The sequence below is a fragment of the Anopheles nili genome, chromosome X (assembly GCF_943737925.1).
Source record: "Anopheles nili chromosome X, idAnoNiliSN_F5_01, whole genome shotgun sequence".
NCBI lineage: Eukaryota > Metazoa > Arthropoda > Insecta > Diptera > Culicidae > Anopheles > Anopheles nili.
The window spans coordinates 13,113,424-13,130,139 of NC_071293.1; the positions used below are offsets into that span (position 1 = coordinate 13,113,424).

At 45.1% G+C, this 16,716-nt stretch overlaps 2 protein-coding genes across 3 annotated transcripts; both read left to right on the forward strand.

The window, feature by feature from the left end:
* The first annotated feature begins 8,024 nt into the window (after positions 1-8,024).
* Positions 8,025-11,592, forward strand: LOC128728889 (putative fatty acyl-CoA reductase CG5065). Its single transcript, XM_053822540.1, has 6 exons — positions 8,025-8,276; positions 8,363-8,668; positions 8,763-9,160; positions 10,557-10,796; positions 10,882-11,007; positions 11,072-11,592. The coding sequence occupies exons 1-6, from the start codon at positions 8,025-8,027 to the stop codon at positions 11,349-11,351; spliced, it is 1,602 nt and encodes a 533-aa protein (XP_053678515.1). The 3' UTR covers positions 11,352-11,592.
* Positions 11,593-12,387: 795 nt separating this feature from the next.
* Positions 12,388-15,675, forward strand: LOC128729280 (serine hydroxymethyltransferase). Of its 2 annotated transcripts, none has more exons than XM_053822946.1 (3): positions 12,388-12,761; positions 14,037-14,236; positions 14,315-15,675. In XM_053822946.1, the coding sequence occupies exons 1-3, from the start codon at positions 12,522-12,524 to the stop codon at positions 15,516-15,518; spliced, it is 1,644 nt and encodes a 547-aa protein (XP_053678921.1). In that variant the 5' UTR covers positions 12,388-12,521; the 3' UTR covers positions 15,519-15,675. The 2 variants fall into 2 exon arrangements, with proteins under 2 accessions (XP_053678921.1, XP_053678922.1); XM_053822947.1 differs by lacking the exon at positions 12,388-12,761 and adding an exon at positions 13,772-13,947 and having other exon boundaries at positions 14,315-15,671.
* The last annotated feature ends 1,041 nt before the right edge of the window (positions 15,676-16,716 follow it).

Below are 16,716 nucleotides of genomic sequence, written 5' to 3' on the forward strand. Positions count from 1 at the left end.
GTTCGGGTCTCGATTGTTCATCATAGAATCGGGAAAACTATGCACACGCAAGCAAGTAAATTGAAGCACATGCACCCAAACTACCACTTTCGGGCATCTCCTGCGAACACTTTTGCCTTATACCCCACACCGCACAACCACGAGCACACGCTTACAGGAAAGAAAAACGGATTTTCTAGCACCGTTGATTGTGGAATTTGAACAATGAGTTGAAGGACGCTATACAGGAGTCACAGTTTTCACACAATACACCTTTGTTTTCTCAACTCCTATGACACCATGCGCACGTTGCTTGTGTGCAAAATAAATAAGTAAAACCAAAACGACCGTTTCTTGCACGTTTCACCGTCTGTCGTACGAGCGTATCGCACAACCGAACCGGCCGAGGACTGTTGATCGAATCTTTCTCTGGCGCGCAGCTTCACTATTACGCGCGGTGTCACTTGAGCTCCGCCCCCAACGAAATAAGTACAGGGAATTGAACGGTACACGCCACTGAAGATGTATCAGGGAAGAAGGCGCACTTTTCTTTTCCTTCGCTCGTCTTGCTTTCGATTGCTTATGTATTTTAACATGCTAAACTGAGTGTGGTGGTGTAAAATGTGTCGATTTATGGAAAAGGCGCCATTAAGGACTACTGTTACTTAAATTCTGTGTCTGATTACCTATGATTTTTTAATCACCATCTTGGACTTCCATACCTATTAATATTTTACACATCCGAGACGTGTCCGTGCTGTTGTAATTTACCGGCTAACTTCATTTAACGTATGGCTGACTTGTGACGTAAATTGCATTGTCCAAGTCGAAAGACAGAAGAATGGAAAATATAAATAGATGCATCAAAGCATGAATAATATTTACAAAAAAATAATTGACAGCCATATGCATTCATACTAAAGCTGAAAAAAATGCATTCCGGCATGTACCAAAGCTGTATAAGTTTTTACAAAATTTTTTATGAATACTTTTTAGATCAAGAAACAACAAATCTCAGGTTCGATTCGAGTGCATGTTGTAATTTTAGGGTAGAGTTACGTTCTGCATGCGCAGCAGATTCCAACGTCTGCACGATGCGAGGGATCATTAGTGACACTTTCCTGTTTATCTAGACTTATTTTCCCTCTATGCGCAGTTTCACGAGGTGTGTTTTGTTTTCCGCTCTTTGCTGACATGGGAAATAGCTTTTTGTATCACCTCAACCGTCACCAACCATAGAGCTTCTGATGGTAGGTCGTTCCACCTGCATAACATACCAACGTCCCTATCACAGAACTGAGAGCTGACTAGCCATGTTATGATAAGCCCGAAAGTGCACGTGCCCTCCAGAAATCTAACTGCCCTGTAACGATGATGCTCTGTTCGATGCGATGACACAGTCCGCGGTTAGATATCGGCCACCAAGACAGGCGTTAAATGGGCTTCTCAATGAATAACCACCATTGTTCGACGTCGGCTGCAATTTTCCGCAAAACATCTATCAAACCGTAATTCATCATTAGCGAATGCGTGATCGTGAAACATCGATCAAGGGAACGTGATGCCGCAAGATTGAACCGGGTGCGGAACACAAGACGCTGGGATCAACATAGTTGGCTACATCAGAGGCCATGCCGCAGCCTGCTTCTACGAGAGATCGATGTATGGACACGAGTAGGTACTGAATGCACCACGACCTGGAGTACAATTTCGATCTTCTCGAGTGACTGGAACAGGTTCTCATGCTCCGATGAAATAGCCAGGACCTCTAAGGATACATATCGAATTGCTTATCAACTTGTTACATGTATTCTTTGTGAAATCAAAAGGTCTCCTTTAACGAGTCAGCCCGGGAAAAGGCTCACAGTGGCTGTTGGGTGGAAATGCCTTTCAGTGAAGAAAAAATCAGACAAATCTCAATACGACCTGGCCGTCCTTAAATTAATAATAATATTAACAATAAAAGGTCTCTAAATGTCGCTTTAGCAACCAAATTATGACTCGTAAAAAAGAGTAACACTTGCTAAGGGTTTCTTTATTCTATTCAGTGGTCTATGTAACTCCTATCTGGTGCGGAAATAGGAAGAGAAAAGGATATCACTTCGATCTTTTACTTTACTCTTCTTTTCGCTGCAGCAAATTTATGGACCAAGGAAAAAACAAACATCCTTCGTTACTCTATTACTTCTCTCTACACACAAGCAACACCAAACCACGAAAGTGTGGAGGATCGTCGTAAGGAAGAATAACGAAGGATCAACCGAGAAGCGGTGAAAGGCTAAACAAACAAACGCACAGGATGCCTATGAACGAGAATCCGGTCTATAAATCAAGAAGCTGCAAGCGACAATAAATGTCCTTTCGCTTGTGTCATACTCTTCTCCATTGCAACGGTTTGTTCGAATGTAGATCCGATCTGTTTGAGCCTCGAGTCCTGGATCGCTATGGTATCGATATCTCTCGACTGCAACAGGTGTTTCTAAGCGACCTCAGAGCTCTCGTCACAAATAGGCCACTCTTCCGGTGCATCCATCAACGTAGCAAGCAGATAGGGTCCTGGCACGAGCCGAGAAACCCGGTGGCGACAATTCCAAATATCAAAGGCAACTTTTCATTAGTACGGGAATACAAATCGGTTGCAATAAAATCGGAATTCTCGACATTTGGAAAGTGAAACGTCGATGTTGAGACGGGCATGCAGACATGTTTCATCGGCCGTGGAATAATCTCTCGCTGAAAGTACTTTTATTTCGAGCTTAAGCAGTCGAGTAACGTTCTCATCGCATTCTTCTCATCCACTGAGCTGCCGCCTCCAAAAACAACAGTTTCGGGTGACAAACGAGATATGTGTGTTACTCCATATCCGTCATACATACACTAACGCACCCATCTGCAAATCTCATTAGCGTTTTATTAATAAATTAACTAGTCCAAGTGCGGTCGGTAACAAAGCGGGAAAAAACTGCTCCCACTTAAAACGAACGAAGACGCTCCTTTCATCGCACATTTTGAAAGTCTTCCAAAAACCATTAGCTAGAAACTGTCGGCTCGATTTAGAACGCCGAAGCCCATTTCGAAACCATTCCTTCGAATAATTTCGTTTCGATCGACTGCATGTGTTTATGGTGACAGTTTCAACCCGAGATTGAATGTGTTACTAATTGTTTTATTTTCACAGCCTTGAGTTGTGCTTACCATACAGCTTTCACCAGTGGTTTCGTCTCACTTTCGAATCGATTAAGAAGGTTTCGGTCAAATGCTGGAACATGAATCATTTTAAGCAAGGATTTGATCGATTATGTTTCGATCTTTCAATACTACGATTTTCTTGAATACTAGAAACAATATTAAAATATGAGTTAAGTTAAGTTAGCTACTAAATCGTTATTCCAGTACAATTAAATGTTATATGTTAGTGAATATTATTCATTTTATTTTGAATACAAAGCTAAATATTAGGCTTACAAACATTAAGTAAGACATCATTTTCACGGTAACGAAATTTTGGGGCTAATATTATTAGTATTCAATTGTGTCAACATCAATAAAATTTCCATTTCTCTAATGAGATCTGCAGATGACATCTCCGATCCTCCATTGCAGGGACCGGAAGTGAAATGAACATATCTCGTTTGTCACCCGAAACTGTTGTTTTTGGAGGCGGCAGCTCAGTGGATGAGAAGAATGCGATGAGAACGTTACTCGACTGCTTAAGCTCGAAATAAAAGTACTTTCAGCGAGAGATTATTCCACGGCCGATGAAACATGTCTGCATGCCCGTCTCAACATCGACGTTTCACTTTCCAAATGTCGAGAATTCCGATTTTATTGCAACCGATTTGTATTCCCGTACTAATGAAAAGTTGCCTTTGATATTTGGAATTGTCGCCACCGGGTTTCTCGGCTCGTGCCAGGACCCTATCTGCTTGCTACGTTGATGGATGCACCGGAAGAGTGGCCTATTTGTGACGAGAGCTCTGAGGTCGCTTAGAAACACCTGTTGCAGTCGAGAGATATCGATACCATAGCGATCCAGGACTCGAGGCTCAAACAGATCGGATCTACATTCGAACAAACCGTTGCAATGGAGAAGAGTATGACACAAGCGAAAGGACATTTATTGTCGCTTGCAGCTTCTTGATTTATAGACCGGATTCTCGTTCATAGGCATCCTGTGCGTTTGTTTGTTTAGCCTTTCACCGCTTCTCGGTTGATCCTTCGTTATTCTTCCTTACGACGATCCTCCACACTTTCGTGGTTTGGTGTTGCTTGTGTGTAGAGAGAAGTAATAGAGTAACGAAGGATGTTTGTTTTTTCCTTGGTCCATAAATTTGCTGCAGCGAAAAGAAGAGTAAAGTAAAAGATCGAAGTGATATCCTTTTCTCTTCCTATTTCCGCACCAGATAGGAGTTACATAGACCACTGAATAGAATAAAGAAACCCTTAGCAAGTGTTACTCTTTTTTACGAGTCATAATTTGGTTGCTAAAGCGACATTTAGAGACCTTTTATTGTTAATATTATTATTAATTTAAGGACGGCCAGGTCGTATTGAGATTTGTCTGATTTTTTCTTCACTGAAAGGCATTTCCACCCAACAGCCACTGTGAGCCTTTTCCCGGGCTGACTCGGTAAAGGAGACCTTTTGATTTCACAAAGAATACATGTAACAAGTTGATAAGCAATTCGATATGTATCCTTAGAGGTCCTGGCTATTTCATCGGAGCATGAGAACCTGTTCCAGTCACTCGAGAAGATCGAAATTGTACTCCAGGTCGTGGTGCATTCAGTACCTACTCGTGTCCATACATCGATCTCTCGTAGAAGCAGGCTGCGGCATGGCCTCTGATGTAGCCAACTATGTTGATCCCAGCGTCTTGTGTTCCGCACCCGGTTCAATCTTGCGGCATCATGTTCCCTTGATCGATGTTTCACGATCACGCATTCGCTAATGATGAATTACGGTTTGATAGATGTTTTGCGGAAAATTGCAGCCGACGCCGAACAATGGTGGTTATTCATTGGATGAACGATATCTAACGGCGGTCTGTGTCATCAGTGCTACCGAACTAGCTTTATCGTCGCAGAATAGCTAGACTTCTTGACGGCACATGCACTTCATGCTCTCATGGGAAATTAGCCCTTAATTCCATTTTTGGAATCCAATTGTCAGCTGATTCACCTGCATACCATGATAGGGATCGTGTAACCTTACAGGGCTAATTGAGTTGAATAAAACAATTAGTCCGCCCTCCGCCATTGAAAACTAAACATACCTTTTGAAATCGATCACTCGACGGAAATAAGTCTAGATAAACAGGAAAGTGTCACTAATGATCCCTCACGTAGTCTGAGCGTTGGAATCTGCTACGCATGCAGATCGTAACTCTACCCTGAAATAATAACTTGCCTTCCCTCGAGCAACTGATCTCTATGGAATATTGTAGCAACAGTCATATAAGATACATCTTGACAAAATACATCAATTTGATACTTCAATTAGATTACCCATCAGGGAGCACATATGACGTTTTTCGTGTTTCATATAAGAAACTTGTGAACCCTTACATTTATATTTACTTTTGTTATTTCACTTTGTAGCAGCCTCCTGAGTAAGAAAATCATTGTTGATGATGGTACCGTTTATTGTAAGTTTTGCAAAAGAGTTGGTTGAAAGAAATGGATTATTTTTTGCAATAATTATCCAAGAAATGATTTAGAAATGGATTATTAGTTAGTTGAAAGAAATGGATTTTATTTCCTACAAAAATGCATCCCGAGCTTCACCAAAGATAACGCAAAATGTGGCTTGAGTTAGCTACTTTTGGAACCAACCATAGAACTTTGCGGCGACCACCGCCACGCCATGGTCTACCTAGATGTACCCCCAAAAGAGCGTGTGTCGTCCTCAGACAGTCAACAACACCAACCCCGAAAGTAACGAATTCAAATGCATTCATCAGCACGGGTGCGCTTGAATGCGCACGACCTATCCAGCACATGGGAGAAGGTTGTTGGAGCGATATTTTTGAATCGGCTATCTAACGTCTTCCGCCTAACGCTTCCTTCCGACGGCGCAGCACCGGAATCGCTTAACTTCGGCGCCTTTGGCCGGTGCATATAGGCTCATTAAAGCGGTATAATCCCGAGGCAGACTGACTGGAAAACCGGTTTTACATACGCCATCGTATGTTTAATAGGATTTCGTTAGTTGCTAAACAAAACGTCGCGTTTGACCGGGAGATTGTGCAACGTGCACGAAATGGAATTTGCTACCAGCACGTCTAGTGTATTGCCAATACGGTAAGTTTCTTAATAGCAATTTATGATATGACAATGAAACATAACACACTATAAAGCATAGCTTTTATGTTTACATGACGGCTGACGGTCGTGTTACGTCTATTATTGAACACGCCTGCAATGAAAAATGCATTAAAGTTTAACTATCACCAGGTGTTATCTTACATACCAGAAAACGATTGAAGGTGCTACCACTTACAAACATCATCACGCATAACTGATCACGGGCCTTGTCCTAGAGACAAGCAGCAACACGTGATCATAAAATAGGAGTATATTTTAGATAAGTAAAAAGAAAATTGAAAAAAAATATCAAATTTACCGAATTTCAAGCGCCAACTGATAAAATTTAATCAGTCTTGTATCTTAAATTAGACGTCAATGACCTCGGGCTAACGTAGGGATGCTAAAGGAAGAAAACTACTGAAAAAATACGCTAAACCTACTCGCACGTGTCTGCTGCGAAGAGGCTGTTACATCCGGCTAGGTGGGAAAAATGTGGAAATATAGCGTAACATACGATACCCACCATGTGAGATTAACGCTGGCAAATAAGGGCCGTCTTAAAATGCGGTTAAACCGGTTTGTTTTATCCGTTTATTTTTCTCGTCCATCTTCTATTCACCCTTAAAAGCCCTAATATTCTGATTAAGGGTACGGCATCACGTCACATTATCGTAGAACCACGCGGAACATTTTGGAATCAGCCTTATTTCCATATGAGCTTGTCGTCGAATGGACGTGATCAAGTTTTCGACGCTTTTATAGCGCACTCTGGCGCGCTACTTTTTTACATAGGTAACGAAATGATGTTCGTTGTATGTCTCTCCTCCTTCCCTCTCCCCCCCCCCCCTCCCCCCTTCTGTATAACACCTCTAAACCCATTAGAAACGGAGAGCCACAATTATCTCACCGCTTAGAAATGGGTCGGTAAATTATCCCACCAGCGTACTTAGTTCTAATGCACCTATCGGCTAGGTGTAGACCATGACCTTAGCAGTTGTACTTTTGTTCCTCTTACCACTGCTGGGGGAGGTGGACCGGATAAGTGGCAAAACATTTCTAAACTCCTGCTCGTTATCCTTCTGCACCACTCCCGAAAAGCCCGCTCGACCTTACCGGCTCGTATTTCAGGTGTTGACGACATGATCACTTCATAGACCCACCTGGTCGGTGGCCATCCCTCTCGTTCGGGTGAATGACGATCCGAGATGTGAGAGTGAAACGGTTCGAAGGTAGTTTTAATTAAAAAAAAAAAAGGTTCGTCATTCCCAGGGCGTAGATCCAGACACCAGCGATAGCCACCTAGAACCGACCTTAGTCACGGCAAGTTTTCGCTGTGTGCGAGCGCGAACCTTGAGCTGTGTCGGGTTTGGGAGGTCTCGTCAGTTGTTGGTGTGTTTCCGCTCACTGGAACTGGCACGTTAGATCGCCGACCCTCGATCATCGGTCGTTCATTGTCGGTGCGGACCTCGCGAGATCCGGTGTTGTTGCGGAGTGGTCATTGTGCGGTATCCTGCCTCAGATAGTGGTCGGTCTCGGTGTAGTGTGCCGCGTGTTTAGTCCGGTGGTTCCTGCACGCCGTGGAGTGATACTTTTGTGCGATTAATGCTCATATCCTATTAGTAACCTACACTGAAAAGTAACTTCATCTGCAATCAAATAAGTGAACAGCTTGAGCTACGTTTCACGTGCAGTGAAATCCGTTTATACCCGCAATAAAGGACAACAATCGAGGCAATAATGCACACTTTCTCCAATCACCCGATCGGGCTGTTGCCGATGGAGCAGAACTACGATCCGAGCAAACCGGCGATCGCAGAATTCTTCGCTGGTCGGGACATCTTCGTTACGGGTGGCACCGGTTTCATGGGCAAGGTGCTTATCGAGAAGCTGTTGCGGTCCTGCTCCGGGCTCAAAAACATCTACATTCTGATTCGCGAGAAGAAGCAGAAAACCATCAAAGAGCGTATCTTGGAGATGCAACAGCTGCCGGTGAGTTCCGCTAGGGGTGGGAATGAAGTTGTCCTAGGTGTTCGGTTTAATGCGTGTTTTGTGTTCTACACTGTGCGGCACATCAGCTGTTCGAAAAGCTGCGCGCGGAGTCGCCGGACCTGCTGGAGAAGATGGTACCAGTACAGGGCGATGTCTCGCTTCTCGGGCTCGGTCTCGCGCAGGAAGACATTGATCGGATGCACAACGTGTCGGTTATCTTCCACGTGGCCGCTAGCGTTCGCTTTGACGACCCGCTGCAAACGGCCATTTTGCTCAACACCCGCGGAACACGCGAGCTAGTACACTTCGCTGAGAAGCTGCCCTCTCTGCGTGTGCTGATGCACGTCTCGTCCACTTACTCTAACCCGGATCGCTACGTTATCGAGGAGGAGGTGCGTGTGTAAATTGGCATGTCTTCTTTGTCAGATAGGGGTGTTAGTCAGCCGCTGTATGCTTTACTTCCTTGCTGTTCCCTCCTATCGATAGATATACCCCGCTTACGCCGACTGGCGTGATACCATACGCATCGCGGAGTCGTTCGACGAGCAGACACTTGACGTGCTCGCACCGAAGTACATGGGCTTTCTCCCAAACACGTACGTCTTCACGAAGAGCCTCGCGGAGCAGATCATCGACGAGCACAAGGACCAGCTGCCGATGATCCTGTTCCGCCCATCAATCGTGATCTCGTCGATGAAGGACCCAATTCCAGGGTGGATGGACAACTTCAACGGACCGGTTGGGTTGCTCGTCGGATGCGGCATCGGACTCTGCCGGACGATGTACTGCGATCCGAATAACATTGCCGACTTCACGCCGGTCGACGTGTGCATCAAGGCGATGATCGTGGCCGCCTGGAAGCGAGGCACCGAACCCGTACGCAGGTGAGCTGCCTCTAATTAGACGCAATTAGCAGCGATGAGTCGCGCGCAACCCAAGGCGTGGCGCGATTGCGTAACCACGTGGCCGATGCGCGCGCGCGCGAGCGCGTGCACTTGCGTGGGGGAATTTTGCCGCAGCAGGTTGAAGCTCGTTTGAAGGCAAGTGTGAGAGTTGCTGGAAATACGGTCTTTATTCCCATCCGTCAGCCGTTTCCCACCGTGACCGTTTGTTTGGCCGGGTTCGCATTGAATTAAAGAGGGGAAAAAACGCACGAACCGGCTTAGCTAGGTCGAAACCAAAATCAAGTTCACTAAGAAGGCGTTAATCAAGATCACTCGTCAAGGTTGAGGTGCTTTTGCGTTTGCTTCCAGTTCGGCGTGGTTTAATCCATCCGTGCGTTGCGGAATGTCTCACGCCCGGTCAAGCCCGAATTCCAATGTGGTCGAAATGATTTTGCGACGCCTCTATGCTGGGTGAATGTGATACTGCATTTGCATTCATGCCTTCCGGGCCATGGGCTGCTCCAGTCCGTATGTGAATTGAACTTTAAAAATGGTGAAGTTCCACGATCTGCGCCATATAAATTCCATAGCGATTTAGAAATTCAAATGTCGTGCATGTTCCTTCATTTCAAATGTCGTGCAATATGAGCCTTGAGTGATATGCATGCGCACTATTTTTTGGCAGTTCGACCGTTGGCCTTGAGCTTTGACTCGTTTTTTTTTGCTGCGCGATTTCATTTTTCTAAAACCTTTTTAACAATCAACTGATACGAAACCAGACTAGAGGAAGCATTTTTCTTTAGCAAGTTCACAAGGGCCAGACCGTTGAAGCGGGTAGATGCGGAATTGTTGACCGTGATTTAACCGTACGACGTGAAACAGTTCAACCATGGCAGTTTAGCATGTCTTCTTGCGCGATCTGGAGTAACATAACTAGTTTCCAGTGCGACATTGAAAGTAAACATAGACACTGACGGGTGTCCAATAAAAGTTGTTGATTGATGAATAGTTGCTGGCTATCCATGGTACTGCAAGGCGATTTTTATTGTCTTAATTCTGTTTCCTACGAATTATGCGACATCTGAACAGGTCTTGCGGAGACTAGCGATACAGGTCCGATTTAGCATAGTTTTGGATCTTTTTCTCAAAATGGCAAATCAATCCAGCAGTATTTTAATAATCGATTTATATCTAACAAATTATGAAGGTTGAACTTGATACAAATTCCATGTAAAAATGGATTAATCTAGCCTATCAAATATCGAATATTATGTTGGGTAATTTGGCTCACTACACAATTTTTGTTCAAGGTAACATGATTGCAAAATTTTTCCTATCATTTAACTACATATGCATTAATCTACTTTTTTCCATATATCAATGGGCACTGCAGAAGCAATCCTGAGCTTCCGATTTACAATTGCTGCATATCCAACTTGAGGAACTCTACCATGGCTCAGATTGTAGAGCTGGGACGCAGCTTGTCCGATGAAATACCTCTGGACAAATGCATCTGGGCCCCAGGTGGTGGAATCACGCAGATTCGTATTCACAACTTGATGCGAGTGCTGTTATTCCACATTCTACCTGCAATTCTAATCGATGGAATTTTCCGGCTAATGGGTCAAAAGCCGTTGTAAGTATGCATTCAGGGAGCCGCCTATCGTTGATTTTTTTGGGGTGTGGAATAACATAATCGAGCAATCTTCATACCTTCCCAGCTTAGCAAAGCTACAGCGGAAAATCTACACTGCCAACGTTGCGCTTGAGTATTTCATTCTGAACAATTGGGACTTTAAAAATGGAAATTTCATAAAGCTGGCGTCAGAAATTAAACCAGAAGACAAGTAAGTTAAAAGCATGTTAGCAGTAATCCGCAGTTACTGATGTTTTTTTTATTTTCATCAATAGCAAAGATTTTTACTACCGTGATTTCATCGAGTTTGATGTGACGCTGTATTTCCGCAATTGCATCCTCGGTGCCAGACGGTATCTACTGAAGGAAAAGGACGAAAACATCCCAAGGGCGTTGACGCACCTCAAACGAATGAAGCTGCTAGACAAAATGTGCAAGACTATCATCATGGCAGTCTTTCTGTACATTATTCTCATTCAATTCGATCTACTGGGCATGGTGTTTCACCTGATTGGTTACAAACCATCGTACGCTATCGATAGCGAGTGCAAATAAATTATGGTCTCGAAGATAGTTTATAGCACTCGAATCACATTCCTGGGTACCATCTATGCAGGTAGAATGAACACGTGCTTATTTAATCATTTATGGGACAGCAAAAAGTAGCACTAGTGGAATGTGAGCCATTCGTTAAAGATGGGTTTGTCTTACTCTGTAAAGATATCTGTTCGCTGACAAGATCGAATAAATTGGGGACTGAACGGTAACACGGTTTCGATTCTGGCTGTGAAATTTTCCTGCACATTCAGAATAGATTCGTTGAGAGGAAATTTCTAGCCCGGAATGGAAAACGCTATTACTGGCGTTTTGATAGTTGTTTTTCCGGTTTAAAATTAGTATGTTGAAGATTGTTGCTTTGTTATCTCTTAATTACCTCAAAGTAATACAAATAATCTTTTAATTCATGGTAATACTGATGCTGAAAAAATGCTTTTTAAAAAATAATTTTTAAAGAAATATGTTTAAGTTTATTCCATCGACAATCAAACCTAGTATTCATATCACAAATATTTAAACAAATCAGTTAAAATGAAAGTGCCAATCCCATAGTGCGAGGCTAAGCAGTCAACCTGAAAACAATCCCAACCCGGAGGGTTATAAACGTGTATCGTTGCAGTAGCGAACTGGTGGATTTCTTCCCATCGTTTTTTGCCTCCCCTCCCATCGTGGGCAACGTAAGGGCTACCAAAACACCCCACCGATGAATGACATCGTCTTGTTGTGGATTGTGCCGCCTTTTCCCTTTCCCGCAGCGATACACGATTCCGGAACGCGATTCCAAAATCCTCCGATACTCGCTGCTTGTCGGCTCGCACGGAGAACAGCCAAATCACGACGAAAGGTTATCGCAGGCTCACGGCACGGCAGAACCGTCCGCTGATAACCCTTCGCGGCGTGGCGCGGTTTTCGGGCGCGATGACAACCGTAAAGGGCGAGAAACTCCGCCGGCCGTGAGACATGCTGGCTCGGTGCGTAACGGCGCGGTGCAGAAAACATCTGACAGCAGCGGACGCAAGGCACAGCACTCAACTCCGGCTTCCGTTGTGCAAGATTTGGCCCAATTTCGCGTAAGTGCTCTTGCGGTTCGGTACTGCGTGGTGATCTGGTGCGAGCGAGAGCTACCCGTGAGCGAAATAGCCTTATATCCAGTGCGCAACCCGCGAGATGGCCAGCCGGATCGTGCAGAAAGGGATCGGTGCACTCGCGCCGCAAAGATATGGCTCTCTCGCTTCGCCACTAGCCGTGCGCGGCCTGTCAGCGGTGACGCGAGCGCGCGAATCTCGAGCGACATCTTTATCCAAGCGCTACACTCCAGTCACCACAGCATCCTGCGGTTCTCTCGTCGCTAGTAACACTAACGGGCAGGTGCGCCACAATTCGTCTTTGCCGAGCTCCGCCGCGAAGGTAAGTGAAGTGGTCACCGTGTTGGCTAAAGTCCTTTTCAAGTAGCTTTCGCGCCATGAAAACGGCCAGTTCGCCGGAGTTTGAAGCACGTGTTCAATGGCTTCCCCCAAAGGATCCATTGTTTTAGCTGTGACCTTGACAGCAGCGATCACCCCGGGCGATTTGGCGATCAGAGCATGCCGTCAACCTGCTCCTATCAACCGCGACTAACAACGTTTAACATGCAGATTCGCTTGCCAACACGAGAAAGTGAAAGGATTGCCATTGTCCCGGCAGTTAGAGGTGTTTGTAAAACAATGCGACCTATTAGCTGCAAAACAACTGGACAACAGCCTCCTGTAATGCACATGCGGTAACAAGTACGCAATAACGGAACGCGATCGAGGCATAGCAAAAGCAATGGACAAACAAAAGAACGTAACAATATCAAGGTTTCTGCGAGGATACGTTTATTACGCTCTTGTTTTGCTGTTTATTAATGCCGGCACATACACCGATCGCGATAAGCGAGCCAGGCTTTATCAACTGATCCGCCGTGGGTAGCACCGTGTTGCTACCAGTTAATGCAAGTGCCTTCTCAGTCCTCTTCTTCACGTACTTTTAATGCTGGCGGTTTCCCTTTAATTGATCGATGCTTTCGTCGCAACCCGCGTGACGTCAAATTAGGCTGGCAATCGTATTCTGTTTCAGAATTCTTAACATGATCGCGTATCACCTCGTGGTGCCTGACGACCGGCAACCGATAGTGTGTGTGTATGTGGCAGCAAATGTTGGGCCCACTGGACCACAAACATAGATAAGAGCACCGAGTGTTCGATTTCCACCGACAACCCCCGGTGCTCTTCACGACAAACACTTTTATTTCGTTGTCTTGCCCTTCCCATAACTGTTAGCCCTTCCCAGGGTACCCCCCTCCCCCGCCCCCGGGGGGCCGGTCGTCATCCGAATAGGCCAAGATCGCGCATTAATCAGATCAGTTTACTGCGTTGCTTCGCAGTTGTTGGGGGGCTTATAAGTTCAACTGGTGGTCAGCATCAATCATTCCGTAGAAACGTTTCTTGCACTCGACGTTGTTACTCGCCGCGGTTGTGTAATTAAGGTTGCGAATTTATTATCAGTTCCGTTCGATACGTTCGTGTGCCCGATCGCACCCAACAAGATGAGCAAGCACGTTGCGAAAACTTCTGTAAATAGGCTATTGGATTTGAAGGGCTTTTTCCCTGCTCTCCGATGGTTGCCAACACATTCGTCTAATGCAATGTGGGTGCTTTTCAGATGTCCGGAAATGCCAAGCTGCTGCACGAGAACCTCTGGGATCAGGACCCGGAGCTTATGGATCTGATACGGAAGGAAAAGAAGCGCCAGAGCCGGGGTCTGGAAATGATCGCCAGTGAAAACTTCACCTCCCTCTCGGTGTTGCAGTGCCTCAGCTCCTGCCTGCACAACAAATACTCAGAAGGCTTGCCCGGACAAAGGTAGCATTTCGGGCTTCCTGTGGCGATTCCTGTGTCGATTCTAATGGAAATCTTTTTTTTTGTGCTTTTTCACTCAAGATACTACGGTGGAAACGAGTTCATCGACGAGATCGAGCTACTGGCTCAAAAGCGAGCACTAGAGGCGTATCGGCTCGATCCTGAGCAATGGGGATGCAACGTGCAGCCGTACTCTGGTTCGCCGGCTAACTTCGCCGTCTACACTGCGCTAATTGAGCCGCATGGGCGTATCATGGGGCTGGACCTGCCGGACGGAGGCCATCTTACGCACGGCTTCATGACGCAAACGAAGAAAATCTCGGCCACGTCCATCTTCTTCGAAAGCATGCCGTATAAGGTGGACCCGACGACGGGACTGATTGACTACGACAAGATGGAGGAGACGGCCCGACTGTTCAAACCGAAGGTCATCATCGCGGGCATCTCGTGCTATTCCCGTTGCCTGGACTATAAGCGGTTCCGTGAGATCGCGAACCAGAATGGTGCGTATCTGTTCGCGGACATGGCACACATCTCGGGGTTGGTCGCTGCCAACGTGATTCCGTCACCGTTTGAGTACGCGGACGTCGTCAGCACAACGACGCACAAAACCCTACGAGGACCACGTGCCGGAGTCATCTTTTTCCGCAAAGGCGTTCGCAGCGTGAAACCGAACGGAGACAAAGTGATGTACGATCTGGAGTCGCGCGTGAACCAGGCCGTCTTCCCGGGGCTGCAGGGTGGCCCGCACAATCACGCGATCGCTGGCATTGCGACCTGTATGATGCAGGCCAAAACGCCAGAGTTCCGCGCCTACCAGGAGCAGGTGATTAAAAACGCGCGCGCCTTGTGCGAAGGGCTGCTGGAGAAGGGTTATTCAGTGGCAACCGGTGGCACCGATGTACATCTCGTGCTGGTTGATCTGCGTCCTGTTAGCATCACTGGCGCTCGAGCTGAGTACATACTGGAGGAGATTTCAATTGCATGCAACAAGAACACGGTGCCTGGAGATAAGTCGGCCCTGAACCCGTCCGGCATTCGTCTCGGCACGCCAGCCCTCACTACACGTGGTCTACTTGAGAAAGACATGCAACAAGTTGTGAATTTCATCGATCGTGGGCTTCGCCTATCGAAAGAAATTGCGGCCGTGTCTGGACCGAAGCTGGTCGACTTCAAGCGAGTCATCCACGAAGACGTCACGTTTAGCGCGCAGGTGCAGAGTCTGCGCAAGGAGGTGGAATTATATAGCGAGCAATTCCCTCTGCCTGGCTATGAGGATTTCTAAAAAAATAAAATAAAGAGCTTACACGTTATATACATGCGGTACTGCTATCCTTTCAGTCTTGCCATGATACTGCTTGGCTTGTTACAATGAATTGATTTTTAAAAAAATCAATTTTTTGCTTTTTATCTACAACGTTTAAAAAAATATCGGAATCACATTTTAATTTTTACATTTGACTATTATTACCTATGATTTGCTTGTAAACATGATAAATGACTAATTGATGTGGTACCTTTTTCAGCAGTTTCATTTGTTTGTAATTACCTTAACTCAATTTTATTCAAATAAATTTCACGGTTTGCTATAAGATTGACTTGATTATCAACGATTTTTATAGCATTTGTCTTTCCTACAATCATTACAAATTTGAAGTATATTTGCAATTCGCGTTGCACTTTATTATGACATCAGTTACACGAAGTAAGCATCTAAATTAAATTTTATCGTAGAGCTTGACCACTTGTATGATTGTATCAAACTTTTGAATGAACGCTTGATATTAAATCTATTACCTTTTTTCTACTGCGTTCAAGATTTTTACGGACTATGTATTGAAATATTCCTTCCAAATTTGATTCTGACAGATATAATCTTTTCAAATCCAACAGTCGTACCAACTATGACACTAGCGCTGTCATTAGATGTATCGGCAAGTGAGTGAGCGGACGCACATACTCTGATTGTATTGTTGTACAACTGAAAGTTTTTCGATGTAAAATTAAGAGGCAGTAATTTCACTTATAGTGCACATTTACAAAAAAACCGTTTGAAACATTGATTGTTTAATCAGAACCATTGAAGTTCAAGATCGCAGCCATCGCTTCACCATCACTCCACATTTTGCTGCGCAAGAAAAAAAATAAGAAGAAGAGTGAAAATTTTCTTGCAAATGCCCGCGTTGAAAAACGCTTCGCTAAGCATTGTCTAAAAGCGTCTAGAATGGACGTGTAAAACGCGCCAGAAATTAGTTATATCTTAAACACGGAAGAACGAAACTTGTTTCGTGTTAGTTTGGCAGGTAAGTTTAGTAAATGGTTGAATAAGTGCCAGTAATTACAGTCGCGTTGGTTACGCTTGCTACCTTTCCATATTCTTCCATCTTGTGTACAGTTCTGTTAGCTTGGTGTTGTCAAAGATGAACTCCATCTTTATTTTACAAGCGTCGCCCGCATAGTGGGGGTTTGGGAAGAATATTTCA

Excerpts from the sequence above, each read along its gene's own strand:
- LOC128728889 (XM_053822540.1), top strand. The coding sequence starts at position 8,025 with ATGCACACTTTCTCCAATCACCCGATCGGGCTGTTGCCGATGGAGCAG. Across the intron at positions 8,669-8,762 it reads GCTACGTTATCGAGGAGGAG|ATATACCCCGCTTACGCCGA; the intron begins GTGCGTGTGTAA and ends TCCTATCGATAG. Across the intron at positions 10,797-10,881 it reads CTAATGGGTCAAAAGCCGTT|CTTAGCAAAGCTACAGCGGA; the intron begins GTAAGTATGCAT and ends ATACCTTCCCAG.
- LOC128729280 (XM_053822946.1), top strand. The coding sequence starts at position 12,522 with ATGGCCAGCCGGATCGTGCAGAAAGGGATCGGTGCACTCGCGCCGCAA. Across the intron at positions 12,762-14,036 it reads TGCCGAGCTCCGCCGCGAAG|ATGTCCGGAAATGCCAAGCT; the intron begins GTAAGTGAAGTG and ends GGTGCTTTTCAG. Across the intron at positions 14,237-14,314 it reads GAAGGCTTGCCCGGACAAAG|ATACTACGGTGGAAACGAGT; the intron begins GTAGCATTTCGG and ends TTTTCACTCAAG.